At 37.7% G+C, this 25170-nt stretch overlaps 2 protein-coding genes across 5 annotated transcripts in view; one reads left to right on the forward strand and one right to left on the reverse strand.

Moving 5' to 3' along the window:
- The window catches only part of LAMA1 (laminin subunit alpha 1), a 104829-nt gene extending 92396 nt beyond the window's left edge, over positions 1–12433 (forward strand). The window contains exons 54-63 of the mRNA XM_038173915.2: positions 1034–1185; positions 1699–1884; positions 2355–2517; positions 3623–3735; positions 4680–4869; positions 6858–7016; positions 8037–8190; positions 8953–9086; positions 10167–10389; positions 11865–12433. Coding sequence (XP_038029843.2) covers positions 1034–1185; positions 1699–1884; positions 2355–2517; positions 3623–3735; positions 4680–4869; positions 6858–7016; positions 8037–8190; positions 8953–9086; positions 10167–10389; positions 11865–12025 — 1635 coding nt within the window. The 3' untranslated portion in view covers positions 12026–12433. The remainder of the gene's footprint in view (positions 1–1033; positions 1186–1698; positions 1885–2354; positions 2518–3622; positions 3736–4679; positions 4870–6857; positions 7017–8036; positions 8191–8952; positions 9087–10166; positions 10390–11864) is intronic.
- Positions 12434–13498: 1065 nt separating this feature from the next.
- ARHGAP28 (Rho GTPase activating protein 28) overlaps positions 13499–25170 on the reverse strand; it is a 77790-nt gene continuing 66118 nt past the window's right edge. For all 4 annotated transcript variants that reach the window (XM_038173916.2, XM_038173918.2, XM_038173917.2 and 1 more), the window contains 5 exons: positions 23749–23946; positions 22921–23064; positions 20109–20263; positions 19406–19470; positions 13499–17499 (listed from right to left, as the gene is read on the reverse strand). In XM_038173916.2, the coding sequence (XP_038029844.1) occupies positions 17408–17499; positions 19406–19470; positions 20109–20263; positions 22921–23064; positions 23749–23946 (654 nt within the window). In that variant the 3' untranslated portion in view covers positions 13499–17407. The remainder of the gene's footprint in view (positions 17500–19405; positions 19471–20108; positions 20264–22920; positions 23065–23748; positions 23947–25170) is intronic.

Raw genomic sequence — 25170 nt, forward strand, 5'->3', positions numbered from 1 at the left:
GTGAGGGGAGGTGATTGTCCTCCTCTGCTCCACCCTTGTGAGACCCCACTTGGAGCCCTGCATCCAGGTGTGGGGCCCCCAGCACAAGAAGGATGTGGGGCTGTTAGAGCGGGTCCAGAGGAGGGCCACAGGGATGATCAGAGGGCTGGAGCACCTCCTATGAAGAATGGCGGAGAGAGCTGGGGATGTTCAGCCTGAAGAAGAGATGGCTCTGGGAAGACCACATTGCAGCCTTTCAATACTTTAATGGGGCTTGTAAAAAAGATGGAGAGTTACCTGGGCAGATAATGAATGATAGGACAAGGGGGAATGTTTTTAAAGTAAAAGAAGGGAGATTTAGATTAGGGGTCAGAATGAAATTCTTCACTCACAGGGTGATGAGATACTGGCACAGGTTGCCCAGAGAAGCTGTGGATGCCCCATGCCTGCAGGTGTTCAAGGTCAGGTTGGATGAGGTCCTGGGCAACCTGATCTAGTGGGTGGCAACCCTGCCCAGGACAGGGGGGTTGGAACTAGGTGATCAGTTAGCAGAGACCTGTTGTAAAGATCCAGAATACCTCTGGAACAAAAAAGCTGCACATGAACTACACACTGTGTATTACTTTCCACTTCTGATAGTCAGAAGTCAGTTAGTGAAGCATTTGAGATGAACAATGAGCTCATACCTGGTGGACTGTTTTGGAGCTCCTAGAATCCAAGGATGAAGTGTTAGTAGGAATACCTGTCCCATTCTATTTCCTTCTTCTAAGCTGGGATGTGTGTATATACAAACAAAAACCTTTTTTTTTTTACCTGATTTTTTTATTGTGACCAGAGACATTTTCAGCTTTCTTGTCTACTGTTAGAAGGCTTTGCATTCTGTGAGGTACCAATATATACCTTTGGTACAATATATATATTTGAGTTTCGTTAATGTTTGTTTACAGCAAAGTTGGAGGTAAATTTGTCCAAACTATGTTCTATTAAAACATTGAATGAGTGACAGGAAATGGAGTTGCATTTTAAAAAAATAATCTTCTGGTTAAATCCACAGCCCTTCTTTTCCATCATGCTGGTTGATGGTCATCTTGCAGTGCATATTAATGCTGGAGATAGAACAAGTACTAGAAAAGTAATTCTTCAGTCTGCTAATGGAACGTACAGTGATGGACAAGAACACTCTCTTATCCTAATTCGGAATAAGAGGTACATGTGACTGTGAACAGCTCTACCTGTTTAATTATTGTATGCCATTGTCAGTTCACTGCACTCTCTGAGGAACTGCCTTTGCTGAACATTAGGTGAAATAATCAAAGTTGTGTTTTTTCTGCTGTTAATGGAGGTGTTCTGATTGATATGGTAATTATATACAGCACACAGCCACGGATTAAATTGTATTTAAAAGCACTCAAAATCTCCAGACAGATTGGGCCACTTGAGTGAAGATGCTAAATAATATTAGAAAAAATACAGCTATCGAAATAATTTAGAAACATATCTATCAAAATAGCTTGGAAAGATACTCAACAAATCTCTACATGTTAAAAATTATCTACAGAAGGTCGTCTATTTTTTTGTTATAGACATTGAAAGGATTACCAAAGTTATGAAATCTTAATTCCTTAGAACAGGATATTTCTGAGGATAAAAGGAATATTGTTGATTTGAATAAGAATGTCTGAGGCCCTTGTTGAATGTTTTTCTACTTTATCTTTTTAGGATCATAACTGTACAAGTGGATGAAAGTTCCCCTTCAGAACTGAGGCTTGGTTCATCAGCAGAAATGAGTCCCATGAATATTTCCAACTTCTATGCTGGTGGCATTCCAGCAGGAGAGAGCTTCTTAGGGCTAAAAATGACTGGCTCCTTTCGTGGCTGTATCAGCAATCTTATTTTTAACAAGGAGTAAGTCAGAGTGGTAATTTCCATGTTTTGGAAAACTGTACAGTAATTAGTAATTGTAGTTTGTAATTGTTTTCATAAAATTACCCACTTGGTTTTTAACATGATACAAGCCTTATGCTAATGATCTGTTATCAAAACATGCAGAAAATTAATACTGAGTATTACTAGTTACATTTCTAAATAACATTAATAATGTCTTTAACGTGTATATAGATGCTGCACAAAATGCAACCCTCTGCTGTAGTCTCATCTGCATACATAAATAAAATAGTCTTCAACAAATATTTTGTATTAACATTGTTCTATGGACAGATTATTTAACTCTTTTCAATCTTCTTGTGCCAGTATGCTGCTGATTTTTTTTCTCCTGTTACCAGTGAAAAACCTTGTAAAATACTCTCCCTGCCTGTGCTTGTAAAATGTAGGGATTTGGGATTTCACCTTTTAATGTATTACTTTTTAAAACACAGACTTTTGGATTTCACCACTTCCATGAAGTATGAATATGTGGATATGGACAGCTGCTTTTTGTCAGAGAAGCCTAAACCAGCCATACAGCTAGAAGACTTTGAGATTCAACCTGAACTTCAGGCTTTACCGGCTCCCATGAGGCCTCTTACAGATTCAAAAAAAGTATGTATTACAACAAGTCTCTATTGCCTCTTCTAGGAAAGAACTCAGGAGAAAGCTGCATTTCAGCTTTGTGGAGAATCTTCAGAATATGGGCTGTATATATTTGTTTCTTCTATGATATGTAGGTGGTCAACAAATGTGGATTTTAATTGATTATTTCCTATGAAAAATTGAGATAGAAATCTGTGTAGCAGGTCTTTTGAAAGGGAAATGTAGTTAGGTTTATCATTGTTCAGGCAGCAACACTAAAAAGAAAAGTGGAGTGATAATCCCTCAGCAGAAGGACTTGACAGTAACTATTATCTTTAGTGTGTTCCTGCCAAAGTGACACCATGCTGAGGTTTGCATTAGCTGTGCAATTTAGCATTCACATTTTCTTGGTCACACACATATAGTCTCTGGTCTGTGTCAAGGACAAGGCACAAACCATTATAGAGACACAGTGCCTGAATACAGCTTGCTTGGCACCTGTTTCCTCTCACACAGTCCCTGCTCCCAAGAGAGAAGGCAGCATTTCATCTCTCCTTCTGCAGCTGCACATCTTTATGATGAAGTGTTTCCAAAGCATCTTGAAATCATTTTTCTGTGGCAAAAGAAAGTAGAATTTTATGCATTTCATACAACTGTGGCTATAAAAAGAAACAAGCTGTCCTTAGAGCTAAAGTATAGCTTTGACTCATGCTCTGTTACTCAGCTTTTTATTCCCTAAATCATAACAAAAATGTGCATCCTCACTAAGTGGTAAAATATTTTTACTAAGTCCATAAGATTTTCACTGAAATTCTACTCCATCTTCCAGCATTCATTATCAAAAGGACTATCAATTAAGAGAAATGTGAATGAATACATCTCAAACTATAAACATTTCTCGATAGAGAAGGCCAGTGTTATTCGTGAGACATAGCTTAATCATTACAATTAATTCTCTCTGAGACTAATGCTAGCTTGAAAGTATTAGGAGTTTAGCTTACTGATGTTACTCTCTGCTTTGTGGCTATCATGTGGCTCTGGTTTTTTTCTTACAAAGTTCAGCATGGGTGCATTGTCATTCAGCATTGCTGACAAGCAGCCGATACTGTTCTTAATGAAGTCCTTTCATTAACAGGTAGTATGTGCAAAAGATGAGCTGCCTGATCATGTTCAAGGTGCCCATCAGTTTGGACTTGCCAAAGGCAGCCACTTGACACTGCTCTTCAATCAGTCTACTGTCAGGAAGAAGTGAGTATCTCCTGAATCACGCATGCACACCTATGTTATCTTGTATTGAGCTACTAGAAGTGGGATGATGGTTTTCATGCAGAATTATGAGTTTTGAACATGGACCTTGCCTCAATTTCTGTGAGTTCCTCATGGAAGAAGGTATCATAACCACTGGATCATGATTAGCATGTCCCTAACACGTTTGTGGTTGTGAATTTATCAGAGTTCTGCATTATTTTTTTTCCTTCATAATTAAGAGCCCTATTGAACCTCCTGTAAGCATTTTGGATTTCTGTTTTCCATATTCAGACCTCAGCTGTTTCCTGCTTCTTTGGGTAATGCAGATAACACCTTGCCCTCTCCTCTGGATTTTCTGCAATTGTACCTTCTATGTCTGCTTTACTCCCCAGGTCACCAAAGGAGATAAGACTACTGGGAAGAGTCGCTCTTTTCTTCTTAGTTACCAAATATAAGAACATTACAGGGGTTGATGCTCTACAGGTCTAACCTAGTGTCTCCATAATAAATTACTGCTCCATAAATAGCTTTTGGGGACCAAAAGACTAGAAGCAGCTCCTCTACCTTTAAGCTTCTCTCTGTTCTCACTCTACCCATTTATATTCCAGCAAGTCTGGCCAGCAGTAATGGAATTTGTTCCTTCCTTGGGGCAATGGGCAAGCCTGCAGTTGCAAACAGCCAAGCCCATCCCTCTTAAAACCTAGTTCAGTGTGTGACAAGTTCTTTTTGCATTTCTAAGAGGTACAGCACTGATTTGTATTATGAAATACATTATAGGTCATGCTTTCATAGAATACAATGCAAATTCTACTTTTATGTCCTTTGTAATAAAAAATGTCCTTTCTTAAAATTAAATTGGTTGAGGCTGTTCTCTGCCTCCAGAGAAGCTTTTTACCAATGCAGAAAAAAGTATCCATCAGTAACACTGAATTTTTGTTGTCTAGACTTTCTGTCCAGCTGAATCTCAGAACCTTTGCCTCCAGTGGTCTGATTTACTACATGGCTCACCAGAACCAGGTTGATTATGCAGCCCTACAGCTTCATGGGGGACAGCTCTATTTCTCATTTGATCTAGGCCGAGGAAAAGCAGTAGCATTTCACCCTGCTGTTGTCAATGATGGAAAATGGCATACGGTAGGTAGTCACTGATCTTGTACTCCATTTTCTCTTCCCTGGTGTTACTTGGATGGCTTTTCACTTCCTTTCCTGTGCAATTTCTGTGTTGAAGGGCAAACAGGGTTTAACCCACTCATTAAACCATACAGATAACTGTATTCAACTATAATTACTTCCTTTTAAAATTCTCATTATGCATCGATTCCAGTAGCCAATTACTGTCAAGTATCTCAGATTATTTAGGAATAAAATAGTTCACCCATTATGGAATTAGCACAGTCGTTATCTTCACTGGAGAAGAAACCAACAGAAAGGTCTAGAAACTCTGATCTCTTCCAGAGAGCTTTCCATGCACTGTGCTACCAAAAACCTACAATTCACTGTGGGACAGAATGAAAAGGATTTGTGGGTGCACAGTTTCTCCTTTCTCCCACTTATCACTTTAGTATTCGAGCACATCGTAGGAGCTCATTTCATGAGCAGTTGAGCACATGGATAGTGCAAACAGGGAAGCACTCTCCTTCTTTACCTTGGTTGATGCAACAAGAGAAAGCTAGATATTTGGAATGAACGGAAGTTGGAGGGAGAGAACTTGGCCATAAGAAGAGTTTGGGGAGAAAATTATAGCTGTAGATTTCAGGTAATATGTAACATGCATGACCTTCTGTACAGAGGCTCTGCATCAGCCAGTTCCTCTGCACAACCCCACTGACTGTTGGTTCTGGCTTTCTTTGCAAGAAATGTCTGTGATATCTGCATCAGCTTTAAAAGCAGCTCTCACCACATGAGTTTTCCTTAGGGCAGATGAGGATGACGATATTCATCCTTCTAAGCTTCCCTTTGCTTTTCCATATGTGGTGCCTTAACCCCAGGAAGTGGCTTCTCTGGGACAAGGTGATTGATGACACAGGATTGCCACCTTTCCCAAATGCCTAGGGAATCAGCAGAATTACTTTTTTTTTTTTTTTTTTTTTTTTTTTTTAATATAAGCAGTCGAATAACAAACAGCAAAAACTACCATAAAGAAAGCAAACATGAACTTCTGTCAGAGATATCACAGATAAGCTCTGCTGCCTACCCTGAAGGGAAAAACATTCCAGGATTTACAGTTGCTTGTTTAAAATTAAATATACCTACATAAAACCTCATACTCATATCATCTCCTTTATAAGAGATGAACAGGTTCTGTATGAGAGGTCTGCTGACCTACCTTTACTACAAATAGCATAAAAAAATGTGCTTGAACCTTTTTCTGAGATTAAGGCTGTCACACCATTTCAAAGCTGAGGATGATTATTGAAGTAGTTGTACAATCAATTTAAGCTAGCATGCATTGCTGCCAAAAGAAGTACTTCTTGTTCTGTCATGTGCTCATATTACCCTGCTACCACTTTATCCCCTTACCAACACAAATGTTCATGAAACCTCACGTTGAACCTGATTAGGATTCTGAGTTTGGCTACAAGCAACTAGGGAAGAATAAATGGTTATCTGACTACAAATCAATTACCTCATCTGCATGTGAGTAACTGTTTTAGTGCAAGGAAGGCATAGGTGCATGAATGAACAAGATGGACAGGACTGGACATCTTTTTGGTTGTAGCAAATTCATCACTGCCCATCATAAAACTGCAGCATAGGCCTGTGCACTTCAGAGAGCTAAGATGGTACAGACTAGCACAGAACTCCACTTTTCAAACTCTGTTATGTACTCATATCCTAAAGCAATAAACCAGTCATTTTAAATATTAATTGTTAAGACATTGAAAAACTTGTGCAGACCAACACACAATCAGTGTAGGCCCTTGGGGAGGCAAGAAAGCAGTTTAGCCTGCTTAGTTGCATTTTGAAGTGCAACTCTACCTCTGCGAATTTCAGGAGGACACCTCAGTATAGTGCATCAAAGCAAACTAACCTTTAAAAATTGTCTTTCTTGCTTTTTTGGCAAACGATGATTAGGTGACTGATTCAGCTTACTGTTTTCATGCTCTTTTTTTTTTTTTCAGATAAAGACAGAATACGCTAAAAGAAAAGGTATCATCATTGTGGATGGACATGAATTGGTAGCAGTCAGTGCCCTGGGAGATGGCAGCACTTTGGATGTGGAGGGGAAACTCTATGTGGGAGGACTCCCCTTGGACTATGTGGCGAAGAATCTTGGGAATGTAAGAAGGTTTGAGGAGGGGCAAGGGCTGTTGTTGTCTGACAATGTGTGATATTAGAATGGGTGTACTGCATCAAACTCATCTGATTCAGTATCCTGTCTCTGAGGGGAAAAAAAAAAAAAAAGAAACAAACAACAAAGTTATGACCATTTACCAAATATAAATCTTTCCAGCTTTCTATGGCTTAGTGATTCTAGGATTCTAGCTAGAGGTTCTTGTCTTGTGTTTTATTAATAGTTCTTAATGGATTTCTTCTTCTATCAATCTCTTTGTTGAAAACAGATGAAGAAAGTAAGTTATGTTTAACAGTAGAAGAGAAAAATATAACCTAGAACCTCAAAAACTTTAGTACCTAAATCCTTTGGATTTAGAACTAGGACTTACATATTTGAAAGGCTGGTGTCTGAGAGTAAAACATACGTGCTTTTAAAATGTATTTTTTTTGGTCATCTTCTTCCTTGTGCAAGCCGTTATCTTAGGGAGGAGTCTGGCATCAGTAGCGGTGTTTCTCAATTCCTGCATGTAATTTCTTCACCCTTGCTTTCTAATTGCATTGTAGGAATAACAAATATTTTAATACTTTGAGTCTGCAATTGCTAAAAACAGTGATAGAGAGAAATGTGAATAAATCTTACTGCTGGATAGAACTCTGGTGATATGTACTTGCACAGTGTCTTAGAAAATCTTGATTTACATGTTAATTTGTTGAGGCATGTGTGAAATGTCTTTAACCATAGGGTTTATCCCTGCTCAAATTCAAGCAAATGCAGTTCTTTCTTACATTATAAAGAGTATATACTGTGTTCCTATACAATGCTTTTTTTTGCTTCCATAAGGCATCGTGTACATTTGCAACCTTATATAAATAAATATAATAACTAGAAATGCAATTATGTAAATATTTTAGATCTTGATGTGTTTTGAGAGAATTTTTAATTTACGGTAACATCATGTAAATCACTGAAAGACCATAGCAGGAATTTTTATTATGCATTAACTCTTGTGTTTCAATATGCCTAGGTGACTCACAGTATTCCTGCCTGCATTGGCAGTATGACCATTAACAGCAAGCAACTGGATAAGGAGAGCCCCGTCTCCATCTTTGCTGTGAATAAATGCTATGTAACAGTGCAGGAAGGGACTTTCTTTGATGGAAGTGGTTTTGCTGCTCTTTGTAAGTATCATTAAATGGAACTAGTACCTCGCTGAATTAATGGTAATGAAAACAAACTGCTTTTAGGCCTTGCTGAAACTATGTGTAATTAATATGCCCTGCATATGTATTTCTAACTGAATTGCTTCAATCCCTATGTCCACAAGTGGCCTTTTTTTCAAAGGAGGATCTTCCACAAGTGAAGGACCTAATCATAGAGTCCTAAAATGGCTCAGGTTGGATGAGGAGATGCCGCAGCCCTCTGACCATCTTTGTGTTCCTCCTCTGGGGCCCACCCTAACAGATCCACATCTTTCTGGTTCTGAGTGCCCCAGACCTGGATGCAGCACTCCAATGCTAATGATTTGGGGAAAAGAAACAAACTATCTCTTTCTTCAGCAGCTAAGAATACCTATGATCATGATATTACATGTATGTTGAGGTCTATAAAGTGAATTGAGACAAAAATGATGCAGGGCAATTGTCAAATAATATGAAGCATTATATTAATTTACACTCTTTACTGTTTCTGCAGCAAATGAGATAGGATATATTAAATCTATATGAATCAAATAAAAATATTTGGAAATTTTTCTTTTCCAATATAAAATGTGAATTTTGACTTTGGACAAATTACTTGGAAAAACTTGACAGAGTTTCTACAAAGTCATATCCCAACAAACTAATTTACATACTTTGTAGGCATTTTAGTGAACATGTATGAATGCTACGTTGTACTGTGGTTTACAAATCTTTTATTAGAAGCTTAAAACTCTTTTTCAGATAGAGAAGGTTACAAAGTCCGGTCTGATGTGAACATCACACTTGAGTTTCGTACAACAGGCTTGAATGGTGTTCTCCTTGGGGTCAGCAGTGCTAAGGTTGATGCCATTGGACTGGAGATTGTAAATGGCAAGGTAGGCTACCCTGTGCTGGCATACTCATTTCATGAGGCTTTCTTAAATGTGAGAGGCTTGAACTGCTGGGCTGTTGGGTAGCACTAAATAGACACCAGTGAAATGTGATGGAGGCAAAATGTCAGAACCAAATCCCCAGAGGTCAATCTCCACATTTCTTATCGTCATCATACGATAAAATGTGAGATTAACAGAATTCTCTGGAACTTTTTCCTTTTTAATTTTAATTTATGTTAACCTGCAGCCACTGTGACCTCCTGTACTAGATAATTTGTATGGTAGACTGAATATATTCCTGTCTTGCAGTTTAATACATTTTCTGCCACAGAGCTAAACTTGTCCTTATTAAGCATATTCTTGCATGTACAAAACACCCTGTTTTGTAATCTCTTCTTCAATATTCGTGAGCAATACTCAGAGCAATTAACTGTAAATCCACTGGCCGTTATGTTCCATAAACCTTTTAACAATCAATATGTAGTACACCACTCATCTCCTGCAGTAAAAAATACATATTTGATTGCTCTTAAGTATTGTCGTTTCTCAGAAATAGCTCATTTTTTATTCAATGCTTCCTAGCTAGAGACAGCATTATATATAACTGTTTTTGTGGGATATACTTTCTCTGTTAATATTTACATATTAATCCTTACCACAGAGTTGAGGAAACATCTACTGCTTTGAAAAATAAAAGACATGAAAATAAATCAAATATTGGCAATGATAAGTGCTTTTAGTTCATTCTCTTTCCCTTTAACTAGATACAGTGGATCTTCTTTCAGATCTTAAGTGTCAGCTTTTCTGAGAAAAGGATTTGGTTGTATTTGTAAGAAACATTGAAATCTCAAGTATACAAAGCTAAGCAACAGATCGCTGCATGGATGGATCTAAGTCTATTAGGTTTTAAAAATACTTCAGTAAGGACTCACACTCTATCTATCAAAGTAAACATTAGCTTTGCATAATTACTGAGCGTTTATTAAAATGAAAATCTCTGCACCAGCATGATTTTACTTTTATCTAGAGAAATTAGTTCTTCTATTACTTTATATCTTTCTTGGAATCTGGCTGTTTATACAGGTTTTATTCCATGTCAACAATGGAGCTGGCAGAATAACAGCTGCGTATGAACCAGGAGTCACAAATGGTTTATGTGATGGAAAATGGCACAAGCTTCAAGCAAACAAAAGCAAACATCGTATTTCACTGATAATTGATGGGAATTTGGTACAAACTGATAATCCCTACATTCAGTCAACATCTGCAGACACAAACAATCCCATTTATGTTGGAGGTTATCCTGGTAGGTACAATAATATTTCTTTTTCCTACTCTCCCTCCTGTGTGCTCACTCTGTCATAAGAACTGGCTCCCCCAACCCTTCTCACTCAGTCATGAAGTTCATGATTGAGTTATAAAACATACTTACCATTTTTCGCATTGTCACCGAGGTCACAGCATATTAATATTTGTGTGTTCTGTCTTTGTGGAGGAATGCATTTTAGCCGTTGTGTGAGTTGGCAAGATCAACTGAATCATTTTATTTCCTACATAAACCTACTCCTTAGTTCATGAGAAGGATTTCCTACATGTGGCTTGTCTTTCACAGTCTGTCTCAGGATTCACAGCATCCTGCCTGTGTACGTTCGTGTTTGGTTCTCTTACAGCCAAATTCATATTAAGGCTTCCTTTTACATTCATCTAAGTAAAGCTTTTACAGTGCTTTTATCTGCTTTATTTTTTGCTAGTGTTCAATGTCAGGGACTGTGCAGGCAGAAGCCAAATTGAAGCAGATGCATATATGTCTCCCTCGCTCTGTGTGTGTTTCCTTCTGAATTAACTGCTTGTCAGTCATAGTATAATGGTAACATAAATAGATAGTAACACAAAAAATATATAATTGAATTGTTTGAATAGTGTAACTCATTAGCTGATAATTTGAACCAGGAGAAGTTGTTCATTAAGAGGGTTGAATTTGGATGATCATGAGCTTAGCCTTCTTGTAGGCATATAGAAATATGTTTATTTATTATGGTTTAAGAATCACATCATTACTGTGTAGGCTTTGTATCATTTTTAATATTCTGTACCTTTAAACATAGCATCAAATGCCCATCAAAACAGCTGTTTCACTTTGTCAGTTCAGATATTTCCATTTGTGTGAAAACAGAGTGATGAAATCTCAAGGGCAAATTCAGCTTTTAAATATTTGGAAAGCTTTAGGGATAATAGCTTAAAATGTTACAGAGCATTCAGTTGGACAAGGTTTTGGTTCTTTATGAAAAATGAATTAATGGTAATTAACTGGATCTTAATTAGTATAGGTCTTATAGAATGAACAGAGCATAGAGTGAAATTTTTCACAGGTTATATAGAAAAAAGAGTTGAATTCTGTACCACCTTTTTTTTGTAAATGCAATCTATGACTGTGTATAGCTCAGCTGTTGCTTCATATTCTGTCAGATACAATTTTTATTTGGAAGACACATGTAAAATGGCTTTCTCCTCTCTTTTCCCAACTCTAATCTCCCATTGTCCCCTGGGGCAATTTATTCCTGCATACATGTAAGTTGTCCCAGTGCATGGCTAATGCTTGAAGGCAACAATGCCCATCCATGGTGGAATGTCCAAGATCATGAATGGAACTTGGTGCTGCTCTGTTTTTTCTTTTTTCTGTCTCTTTTGTGACGGATGGGAAGCTATGAAATAGTAACCTGGATCTTCGTGTTGTTTCATTTCATTGGAGATATATTCTACATATTTCATATTTGGTTTCAGGTGACGTGAAGCAAAACTGTCTCACGAGTAAGAGCTCATTCCATGGCTGTTTGAGGAACCTTGTGCTGAACAAGGGCCAACAGGCAGAATTGTTTGACTTCAGCAAAGCTTTTGACCTGCGTGGAGTCTTTCCTCATTCCTGCCCGGGGGCTGAGCACTGAACAGCAGTAAAGCCTGTCTGGATTAGAGAGTGTTAATTTTTTGTTTGTTTGTTGATCTGTTATTTTTCATTCTCATTTTGTAATGAAAAGAAGGTTTTGGTGAGAACCTGCATCTCTTTGATTTTATTTTTTTTCTGGTTGTTTCCAACTCAGGTCATCTTTTTTAGTAAGAAGCTCTATGTCTGAATTTTAACTAGAATTTTTCTAAACAACAAATACCTCTACTACAATGTTAATGGCATTAATTGGGTATTTTTCTTTTGGGAATTTTTATTAATCAGTGTTTACAATATGTGTTCTCTTGATTACTTGACAGTATTTCATTTTATTGTGTCTTGGTCATTTTATAAACCGGCAATAATGTTGGATCATGTAATAAAACTACAATAAACTGCATTATTTCATGTAGCTCAGCAATCCATATATTTCAATTGGAAGAAAAATAGCTGTAAGGTTATGAAGTGAAAAGTACAAAGTGAAAAGTACAAGTGCCAGCAGGGGGAGCAGCAGACTAATAGCATAACTTTGAAGGTATCGAATTCAGAGTCTAAAGAATAGAATTTTCTTGTTTACAGTTTATATGGTAACTCTGATCCCCATTCCTTCTGCTTAATATCCAGTCCTGGCCCCTGTGAGCCACATTATCTTAGGCAGGACAAGAAGCAACTCCCCAGCACAAAGAAGCATGTGAAATACAGTGTTGGTGAAGAAACCATTGGGGTTTGCTTTGGCAACAACTGTGTATTTTTGCAAAGAGAACTAATGCATCTTTCTTGGGAAAACGGTATTTCTTACAGGATGAAAGGGAACACCTTCCATGTCCTCATTAGCAGGCCAGACAGCAGTTCTCTCTCTCTTTTCTTATTATGCCTGCCTCTCTTTCTAAAATGACGCTTCAATTCCATACACTTCCCGAAGTGTAGCTTGGGGGCTACACGCTGAATCTGACTCGAGTAAGAATGTGTACTCATCAATTGACTGGATCACTGACCAGTGGTGAAACGTGTCTGGTACTTACAGATGAGTCTATACTAAATGTAGTTCTTTATAAGTCACTTCCCTCTCCTTTTTGTCTTTGAACCAGCAGAGTTTTTGTCTGTGCCTCATAATTTTGTTTTTCTTTTTCCATGCATGTTTACAATTCCTTCCAATGTCAATATCGTTCTACTTATTTTACGATAGTTTTAGAAAATACCATCTCCAATGAAACCTAAAGTACTTTGTTGTTGATTTAAGTGAGGCAGGATTATAAGTACTGTCATTTTGTTTTGTGCATTGGAGTAGTCCAAGAGAAAAGCTCCTGAAGCAAAAGTGCTCCACTTAAGCAAATGTGGCAGAATGTGATCTTTTATCTTTCTGTGTACTTGTTCAGGTGGTGTACCAACAGAATTGCCTTTGAAACAGATTCACCACACCTTTTTGCAATTTTTGTCACCTACTTCCATCAGAAAACCACGTGTTTCACTTTGAAGATATTTTTGTTGTTATTGCTTTTATTTTTGACATGAATACAATACAATGGACACATTCTGCTGTACAAATACACTAATACATGGGTTTATTTCAACAAAACACTTAACATTATAATGAGGAGTTTAAGGGAAACGTACATGCAAACATTTTGCTTTGATTAGTGGCATTGTATTATTTTCCAGAGAAGATACACATTACTGGAAAGCAATTGAAAATAAAAACTGAAACAATGTTTGTTGTGTGTTAACCCAACATATGTGATCAAATAAGGTTCACATTACAAACAGTAATTGAGGCAACATGGTTTGGATGAAGTTTTATCCATATCCTCAAATATGTCTTTTAATGTATATTTTAGATAATTTCCAAATACTGCCCCTTATAAGGAGAAGCATTTTATCTCTGTAAAAGAGTAATGGAGAGGTGAAATTAATATTAGAAAGTTTTGGAATATTGAACTTCTAAACCATTTTTTTTACTGGAAAATGGAGAGTGAGGTAGTTTTTATTATACACAGACACAGACACATTTGCACACACGCACACATTATAATGACATTAGCTGAATAAACAGGTTAGAACATTCTACTCTGTTTCTGATGCCTACTTCTTCTGTATGTGTTGATATGCAAAATGTTGTCTTTGTAGAACCACAGAATATATAAATTGGAGTATATAAATGCTTCAGGCATCTTTGGAGATTTTTGAACAAGTCTCTTCCTCCTTGCTACCACTTTCTTATTAATGGCTTTCAACATAACTTTGTTTTTACTTCAACTGCTGTCAAGAGGAGCAAAATTCCAGATACCTCTGCTAGCATTTTGAAATCTAATGCCTTAGGTTGAAATCTCACATTTATAAATTTTGGCGAGATTGTTCACTTTGTCTGCTGCGTATTAATTCAAGTTAGTGTACCACAACAACACAAAACAACTTAATGTGTAACAGTATTAACCACAGTACACATGGGTCATTAGGTCCATTTGTATTAAAAAAAATAATAATAATAATTACCATTCTGTTTCAGAGACAGCAGGTATTTGGCCACATTGTAGTAGTCTGGGCACTGTTCATCTGCTAACATGCATGTCTGACAAAGTTATAGGCAACTTTAGTGTGAAACAACTGTTCATGGAATGGATTTCACTACATCATATTTGGCTTTTCTAAGTTGCAAAGTGGTAAAAGGTGAAAGTCTTTTGATAACCCCTTCTATCCCATGCAGAGTACAATAAGATTGAAGAAAGCATTTTGATGGAGTCCTCAATTCAGGGTCCAGAACATGCTAAGTAAGTTACAGCCTGAACACAGGTGCTCTGTACCTTTCTTTCCCTTGCATAGCTATTGAGAACAGATTGAAGGGAGTGGGCAAGACGGTGAAAGTGAAAGTCAGTGTGTTTGAAAGTACTGTAGAAGGAGTTATCTTGTTCGCTATGACATTTCAGATTCTCTAGTTAATGTTCAGGCTTTCTGTATAGTCATAAAAGCTCTTTCGTTGGATATAAATAAAATGATGCTTAGCATTTCTATTATGCATTTCGTATTCAAAGCACTTTCCACTTAAAGTCCCTTTGCTGAGTTTGTCCTTCCTAAATGGATGTTTATAACTCCTGCTCTGCTCATGGAGTTTGGCTGGGTACAGCATTTAACTCCAACTAATTCTCACATTACCTTTACAAGGAAAGTACTAGTCCTGTTTTACAGCTAAAAAAGGAGGGCAGCATAGCAGAAGGAATTCTCCATGGCCACAGAGGGAGCTAAAGGGAATCAAGAATGAAGCACATGACAAAACGTTAATGCTGAGTTCTATAAGCAAACCACAGATCTCTTCTCTCTCATATATTTAAAATAAATAGTTGTCAAAATAAGCAGTGCATGTTATAATACAATGGTCCTGGTCTTAGCCTGGCTGCAACTATGCACCCATTAGTGTTATGAAAAACAAATTAGAAATATAAAAATTACACTGTTCTAAAGTAAACAAAAAAATAATGTTGCTAAATTTTATCATTTTTAATCTCAAGAAAGAAAAACAGGCACGATCTGCACTCTGTAGACGTTATTGTTGCTGGTAAAATTACAGATTAGATGTTGACTTCTTTCACTGAACACTGACAAAGAAAGTTAACTATGGGAGAATACAATTAAATTTGAACCAGGAGTAGGGTTTCTTAAGTGTGAAAATCATCATCACAGAGCTTCAGCAGACCATCACAAGGTGCAGGCTTTCTCTGTAGGACAATGTACTTTATGTTCTCATGGAAAACCTGGTTCAGAAGGCTTTTGCATTGGTACCTGGTAACTGGAGCACCAGCTGTTGTTTCATCTGTCTATCCAGATGATGAACAAGACCCACTGATCACACTGTGGGTGAACTCATTGTGCAATACATTAATTAATGTAATGACAAGGACATTGTGGTGTCCCTGAAGGTGTTGAAAGCGTTAGTTCCCACTTTTTTTCTAAGACAAAGATGAAAAATACTTTCTGTTTGATGGAGACTTGTGATTTTCCTACTTAACAAACATGCTTTGATTATATAAAGTGTAGCCCAGAGCAAGATGATTAGGTGAGGAAGGATGCTCACCCTTGTGACTGGCTGCCAACTAGACATCCTGTCTTATTTTGCTGTGCTGAACTTCTAAGGCAGTTGCAGCCCCCTGTTCTCTTGTCATCCTATGTACTTTCATAGACTGCATGCAACCTGTAAAAGTAGCTGCAGTTTGCTACGTATTTGTAAAAACCCTAGCACGACTGGGCCTAGTCTGGCTGTGGTCTTAAGGGCCTAGTATGCCAATGTTAAACAAGTATTAAATCCCTCTGCTCATCGGAAGCTCTTTTTCTTCTCCATGCTGTGTTATACAAGGTCTGGACAAAGATCTTTCTTCTCAATGTAGCTGAATAGTACAAAAATTGCTTACACATCGAAGCTAAAATAAACAAAAGAAAATAATTAGATTACAAATTAAGACACTATAATATTTAACAAAAAATGGTGTCTGTAAGTGGCAGCATTAACACATAACACATAGTGTGGCATTACACTCATTTACTTGAGTGTATCAAGTAAAAGATGGAGCCAGGAGATGTGCCCCTTCTCACTTAGTATTCGTCTCCTGAAGCTTGTGTGTCTGACAGAGGAAGGACGGAGAAAATGTTTTGTGGCACTACAAATGCATGCAGTAATGAGGTCCAGACAGATGATTTCAGAAGACTGATAGTTATATATACAGTGGTACAAACACAAAGCAGTATAGCTGTCTACACAGTAGTTCCCCCCCTTGCCTCCTTCCCTCCCTCCCCCAGCACCAAGTACTCATGAGGAGTGATTGAGAGATGTAAATATTGCAGTAATGCACACTGCACAGGTTTACTTTCAGCAGAAAGGTTTGATTTTATCACACAGCTATGTCTTGGCACTGCTGCAGGTCAGGCACCTCTGTTCCATGCTTGACAGATACCTTCTTGAATGTCTCTGTGATGCTTCTGTGTTATGCTGTGGTCGGTAGTGTTTCATGCATCCTCAGATGCCACTGGATTATTTCCTTTCCAAAGATCAATTTCTGATGCCAGGTCAGGAAACGAACAACTCCCTACGCAACAGGTTGTTGTCAGTGCCTCCGTACCTTGGTCTGTCTACCTCAACTTCTGGGCCAACTGTCACAAGCACAATCCATACGAAAGCTTAACTGATGTGTTATTGTCAAATTGGCCAGAAACTGGAGTGACGATTCTTATACCGAAAGTAGTATATGATCAACATCAGTTGGACAGTATGGTAGGAAGGAATAACATCCTGTAGATAGCTACCATTTTGTTTTCATCTCTGGCAAAAGGCAAGAGCTTCTGAAAATGACAGACATCACAGTTGTCCATTTGGCCTTTGTCCAGTATGCTGCAGCTTTGTGCTTCAGCTTGCTTTTGGTTTTATCACCCATTCTGCCTGAGGATTTGCACGGTAAACATCTAACATGTATGCGTCTGGATCCAAACAGTGCTGACCTGAAACAAAAATTGACAGCTGTGAATCGTATCATGCTTTGAGCGCATTTAGTGAATGGGAGAGGGCTATGTTAAAATGTCTTTGAATGCATTTCTGATGTGCACATAGTGAGTTTTGTGTGTCAAGCTAATGTCTTCTGGCTACAGATAGGGGCCTTGGTAAATGTGCCAGTGATTTTCTCAGTGAGATTCATAATTCAATTCCTCTTCCAGGCAGGATGCCTTTCATTACGCAGACTTATGGATGAGGCATTTAGTCAAATGTTAAACAAATATTATGGTTTCTCTATAACTATTAACAACACTATTACAGCAAGTGACACAGTATATATATATTTTTTATTTCTTTCAATTTACTGGACTGGAATTATACCTCTGTAACTTTTTTTCTGTGCTATTTTTAAATGCTGAAACAGCAACTCTGTAAATCATGTTCCCATCCATGTAGGAACTCACAAAGACGAATACAGACTATATAAAGGTTTCTGGCAGTTGCTGTTTTTCCAGTTTAAAAAAAAAAAAAAAAAAGGTCTCAAGTCTGGCAGTTTGAGGGTTTCATTGGCTGGTGGTGACTGGAAATGAGCATTGGCTGGCTGGGAAGTCCCTGCTGCCTTTGCCACAATTTGCCTTTCGCACTAAAAGAGGCATTTGGTGTTTGCTAATTGAATAATAAGGCAATAAATGCTTGAGTTAAGTTGATTTGTTGGATTACATTGGGTTTATGTTGGGTTATGAAGCAATTAAACTGGTGAGGTTATGCTGCTGTGACACAAACGATGATAGTAAAATTTTTGTCCAGTTACTTATGTCACTAGGGTCCTGATGATTTTATTCAAGTGAAAGCAATATAAATGAATTGATGGAACAAGGCACCCTGGAACATCTAGGATTATATTAAAAACAAAACACACCACCAGCAACAAAAATGTATACAAAGTAAATGTCTGGATTTTTTTTTTCGAGAACATGTTGGAACACTTGGGATTGTTTCAAAAAGTCTTTAGGATCATCTCCTGTGTTAGCATCTCTTGGCCATCCTGTTTAGCCAGGCAAAACAAACCAGTAGTCAAATTAAGCTTTGTATGAGCACAGCAATAAAAAAGACTTTGGTTCTTGACTACTATTCAAATAAGTCTGTGGTGTTCTGTAATAATTTTACAGAAACTGTTTAGAGCTGAACCTAGAAGTAATGAGTCTCATCAGACAACTGATAAGACTCCGATCAATCAGAATTTCAGGATGAATAGAGAAAGGAGAGGGTAAGGATTTGCAGTATCAAATTAAAATCTGGTTTTTGACCTTTTTTTTTTTTTTTTGGTGGCAAACCACTGTTTTTATTACAAAAATGTCACTGCATGGAACATAGAAGAAAAAGAAATCATTACTGCAAGGAATTCATAATATAAATAAAGTACACGTATTAATACAAATATATTACACCCATATAGGCAGGGGCTGAATTCTCCATTCTGTGTTTATATTTTGGGAGGTTAACACTTACACACAGTGAGGAAGAAACAGAAATGTGTTTTAGGAAAAGATGTAATAGTGAGGTAGAATGTGTTCACAAGAGGAAGACCAAGGATCTCTTAACCATGGAAAAATGCCCAATTGTAAGTGCAAGAGAGGTAAGTGAAAGGTCAGATGAATTTGGCAGGACGACAGCGATCATAAGGAGTCCTGCTGAGATCTTGCAGTCAGGTCACTCTATCCTGCAGGGTGCTCCTCCAGTCATGCTGGAGTCAGCAGGCATCTTTGGATTGATTTTAACAACTGTAGATCAGACACCTTTCCTGCAGATGGACTGGAGTGCAGGAAAGACCCAGCTGTGTGAAAACAGTACTGACCTGTGATGTTTTAGGAGGCTAAGGACATTCGGAGTTCAATTTTCAAATAGGAGACCTACCTATGTTTCCTCCAACTTCATGTAAACTTTGGATCTGGCCTCTCATGTTCTGTGAAGATCCATGGCTAGGAGAGAAGAAAAGGTTCAGTTTGCTTTTTGTGTTATAACTTCTGCCCTATCAACCGTCATCTATATTAAGCAGAAAATTGGTATTCTTTTCCCTTCTCTGATGAATTTACTAATCAAAAGGACTTCTACCAAACAGAGCAGAATATATCTGCTGCAGAGGCAGTTTACTATGTCACAGTTAACTAAGCTTTCTATTATACTGTTTATTATTTATTTAAAGAATAGAATTATGTGTTAACATTGGAAGATTCTGCAGGAAAGGCTTTCAAATGCAATTTGCCATTTCCCATAGCTGTTAACAATTATTACTTTACAGAAATAAAATCATCAACGTTTTACGGACAGATGTAAGACAATCTCTGTATTCTTTATGTGGCAAGCCTATATAATATATGTTTCTGGTAGTGGCAAAACAGAGGGCAGATTGATTCTGTGTGGGAGCCAATTATTAAGTAAACTTTAAAGAATAAAATCAGTGGTTAAATTTTCTTTGACGGATGTAACCATGAATTAGCAATTTTAGAATATAAAAAGAATTCTTGTAACACAATGAGTCTCTGAAAAGGGGACAATCTATTCGTTAATGGTTCTGGCATTACTGTTCAGGAAAAACAAAATGTTCTGTTTTACCCACCTGTTTTCACAGTGGAATCGAGCCAGGATGTCTTTGGCTTTTGTTTGGCTGTTGAGTTGAATTGCCATAGAGACTTTTGAATGCAGTGGAGCATAAACTCTTATCACCCCCTCGGGTATGTCAGACTGTAGGTATGGGGGAAAAGTGACAGCTCCCTAAAGTGAATATTCAGTAGAGTAAGTCTAAGGCACATGTTACTGTAACTCTGATTAGAAGCAGTTCTGCAACTCTTTTGAGGTTGCTTGCAAAAATCACAGGCATAGATTCATTTAATTATCCAAAAAACAATTTTATAATCATATAATTGCACATTTATAGATACTGTATGGTAAGATACAACACAAAGACAAAAGTTCCTTGGCAAACATCACAGAAATACGTGCAGAATAAATTACAGCCCTTGAATTTTAATTGCTTGCAATAATAGTTTGAGTCAAGTTGTTATCTGAGATTTTTAAAGTTATTCTCTTAACATTGTTCAGTGGACCAACAGCTTATTTAAAAACACATAAAAATGAATTTAGGAATGCCTGCTCTTCCCTTAAAAGATGAAACTCTCTCAATGCATGAAGATCCAGTTCTGTTTCCACATTCTAGAGCTTCAGCTATATCGAAGCTTACGTACAGTAAAATATTGACGTACCATATGGTTTCCATTAATTTGCAATTTGACCTTGTGTAGGGTTCAAACAATCATCTATGAAGTTTATGCACTCTTCCATGATTAATGGAAGATAAATCAATTAGCAAGGTTTGCATTCCAGTGCTAATCCAGTTAATACCATGCTGAGCAGAGCACAATAGTCTCTCCAGTCTCTGCCGCTGTGTAATTTAGGACATCTGAGACCTGGGGTTTGTGTTAAGTGCTCTCAAAATTCAACTCAGTTATCCAAACAGAGTTTGCTTCCAATTTACCCTTCATATTTCAGCTACCTGCCAAGGTTAGTTTCCTTTTTACTAGATGCAAAACCAATTACTACGATCAATGAACTTGTCTTTCCAAAGGTGCGGGGCTACAGTAATGCACTCTCCTTAGAAGCTTTCACTGTGCTCCCTCCAGAGTGAGGACAGTTTTGGCACAGAGTAACCTAGACCTCTTTTTTAAACAAATACTTATGTCTGTGTCTGCATTATAAACGTATATCCTCCCCAAAGCATATTTCAGGCAGTGCAAGCAAATGAATTCTCCAAAAAGCTGAATTAGCATGTATTCACCATTCATACATATCTTCTATTTCTATTTTTTTTCCAAATGCTCCCTTTGCAATTTCTCTGTTGTCTGTGTTGGGTGGTTTATTCTCTATTTCTCACAATCTCTTAATACCACTCCTTCCTACTTTGTCTTCTCCTTTTTCCTTCCAGCCTATTCTCTGATATCTGTAGGGGCCTCAACCAGTTCCCTGATTACTCTTGTAATTCACCAATCTCCATTCTTTTAGATCACCATGAAAGAATGTAAAGGCCCTCTAGTTTGGTTGCCAAAGGTAGTTACTACATGGTGGTACCACATGAAATCTGCTATAGGGACTGCATATGTTGCACAGATGTGCACAACTTGCCGTGTTGCCTGGTTTATATGTTACACTTAACACGTATGTTCATCTGAGGTGTCTGCTGAAGTAGTGTTCCTCAAGTAAGTTCTTAAATGCTACATCCAGTTGGTGGAGAAAAGCTGGTGGCTTTAGGACAACCAGAGGGAGATCATTGTATCAGACTTTCCTAAGCCTGAACTGGACCTGGAGCTCTCGAAGTCGTCCAAGGTATCCACCTCTCTCCTCTGACTATTTGGTGAACAGAGACCTGAGAACTACTTCATCAGATGCTTAAAATTTAGACCAAGTTTTGGTGTCTATGCAGGGCCAACTGGAATTTCTTTCTGCTTAGGAAGTTAGTGCAAAGCTGTAAAACCAAAACTTGCAAGGAGAATATCGAGTGTTCTGGGCCAGAGCATGGGTAAGTGCAACTACTAATATGGACCATCATATTACCCAACTACAGATCCATGCATTTATAGAATATCTATAGGTCTGTAAAGGACCATCTACATATGATCATTTTCTTACAAAATGTATAAAAGCATCACGTGTGTAACAGTTTATAACTTGGAAATTTCAAAAATCATTCTGCATGTATCGCCTTTTCTCAATCAATCCCCAGTGCTTTGTCTTATCAGAATATTGGGACGGGAAGCACATCTTTCAAGATAACTCCCAAATCATAGAATCACAGAATGTTATGAATTGGAATCAGCTTATTTGTATGGCAAAATATACAAGCTGTTGTCTGACTGGAAAGTTAAGGGACTTTTATTTTAAATGTTTGTATAAAATCCACTATTCTAATACCTTCACTCATACTGTTTTTCTCTATTAAAATATACTTGATTTACATACAGTTAAAGAATTCATCTACTATATTGATCATAATTTGTTAAGAGAAAGTTCCTTGATGTATGGGGAACTGCATAGGCAAACAATTATGTTGACAATCACTACTGTGGTGAAGAGGGCATATATGGCAAATGAGATAAGCAAACTTAAGTCAGCCACTTAGAAAGGACAAAGGGGTGGATTACGTAGCAGATTCAGTAGAGTTAAGGAGAAAAGCAGAATGAAGGTCTGATATTGGTCTAACTCACCCCAGATGGGAGCACTTAGAATAGAAATAAAATTTGAAGACATATTTAAAGAAGCAGTAGCTTTATAACACTTCTATAGGAATTTCCTCCCCACACTCCAGAAGCTTTTATGAGATAACAGAGGAGGGATGTTAGTTAAAGCTGACATTTTAATATGGTATATTTTTATCACACCTCTGGTCTTTCAGGTCTCTCCCGCTCCATGGTCTTTCTCCTCAGGAGTTTTCTCACTCCTTTGTCAAACATCAGCTGCCTCTTGCTGTTGTTTATTGCTGCCTCATTCATTTTTCTCACTTGGGAAATCAGGAAGGATGGCACCTAAAGGGAGGAAAACAGAGCTTAGAATAAACATTTGATTTTTCCCCCTCATAAAATTGGTGTTTGGTCTTCAAAAAATTACCAAATTTCATGCATCAGAAGCTCTATTTATTACTGCAAGATACATGGGTTTAGCATTTCCCTCCAACAACACACCATTGGTAATTCATCTTTCATTCCATTTCAATCTTTTTAGTGGTTTGCCATGGTAGGAATTTTATTAGGAAACTGCCTTTGCAATCCACATCATAGCTTCCCTTTTTCACGAGGAAAAGAGTTAAGACTGTCTTCATCTTCACACCAACTTTCAGAAGTCTAGCAAGTAGTATATACTCTAGGCCCATATTTTGATGGACTAGACTTCAAACAGTCATTTCATTTGATTCAAGTGTAGATATCTCACCTAGGCATCTAGATTAAATCGTTCTCCTATAAATTCTCCAATATAATAATTGCTGTGGGATAGGTACCTCTACAGGGCAATTCATGCAAAGGGAATGTCTTAGATAGGCAAGGTAAATCTCCTCCCAGGGGTACCTGACACTTTATTTCATTCTAGATATGTAAAATAGTTAAATCTTCCTCAGAAAGAAGCTCAGTTTAGTCTGTTTTCTACAGTTCTGCTGTATATAGCAAAATCCTTCCCTGTACCGGAACCATAAAGAGGGAACCAGCATCACTCACTGTCCACAGGATGTCCTGGTACCGAATTAAAAGCCGCACAATATGTGCTGTGGTGGCAGCTGCTTGCATTTCTTGTTGGTTTGCACGTTTCCCTTTGTAGATGAAGAGGTTTGGTGCAACAATCATAGAAACATTCCACAAATTCATTTTATTCTTCCCTTCATTAGCAACCACCTTCTTCAGGAACTGTAAAAAGGCCTGGAAAAACAACACTTAATTATGCTCAGACAAATTATTTTACTCAAATGAGCATTTTCAGATGCACGACCTATATGGCTAGAAAGCTGCGATGTTTGCACTTGGAAGTGAAATTTAGGGGCTTTTGTATTCTGTTTTGGATTTCTTGCTGTCACAGTTACAACATCAACCACAGAGAAGTAGTTCAGCAAAATATACTTTAATAAATTATGTACCACTTAGAGCATAATCCCAAATCCCAAAGTCAAGTACAGTATCTGTGGTAAGGCTCTGAACCCTGTAGTAGAGGAAAGATAGAAAGGTGTTGCAATGGAATAATTAATTTCTTAATAGGTTTCCAAGTGTCCATTTTGATCTATCTGGTCAAGACTTTATATGTTACCATAATCAGGGTGATCAGCCTCTCTTCAAATGTGATATAATCTGAGGCACTTCTGCAAGCAACCCCCAGACTTTTGTTCTGGGATAATGAATGCAAGAAGCATTCAGTGGTTATTCTCTGACGTCCCTTCTGCACATGCATGGCAGACTCAAAAGAAACTCGTTTCCCTTTTGGGCAGTTTATTCGAATTTTACTTGTGTGACTGAGTAGGATGGATTGTAGCTGTGGTTAGAGTTGGGGTCTCCCAGTGAGTCCTTTTGCAACACAACAACATTAAAACCACTATCTTTGTACCCTGACATTGTTATTGAAACATCTTTACAAACCAAGGGATTACAAAACAGAAAATGTGTTGGAGACATTTCTAAAATCTCATTACAGATTGCAAGTAGAAACACACACAGTTTTGTCATCATTTCTATTTTAGTATAAAAGCCTAGTAATAATTAAAGCCACTCTTCTAGCATGTTTTACATATAGTGTTCCATGTCTGTATGGACTTTTTAACAAGAAATAATTCTCGTTGTTCACAGATGACTGGCAAGACCTTCAAACATTTAGAAGGTGGTTCTTATTCACGTTCTACACCTATGAATAAATACAAGAAAGTACCTCGTTTCATAGAATCATAGAATCATAGAATCATAGAGTTGTTTGGGGTGGAAGGGCACTTCCAACTCCCGTACTTTGGTCATCAAGGGACATCTCTCACTAGACCAGGTTGCTTAAGGCCCAGCTAACATGGTCTTGAACATTTCCATGGATGGGGCATCCACAGTTTCTCTAGGCAACCTGCTTCAATGCCTCACCATCCTCAAAGTAAAGATTTTTTTCCTAATATC

Source organism: Anas platyrhynchos, chromosome 2 (genome assembly GCF_047663525.1).
Source record: "Anas platyrhynchos isolate ZD024472 breed Pekin duck chromosome 2, IASCAAS_PekinDuck_T2T, whole genome shotgun sequence".
Classification (NCBI taxonomy): domain Eukaryota; kingdom Metazoa; phylum Chordata; class Aves; order Anseriformes; family Anatidae; genus Anas; species Anas platyrhynchos.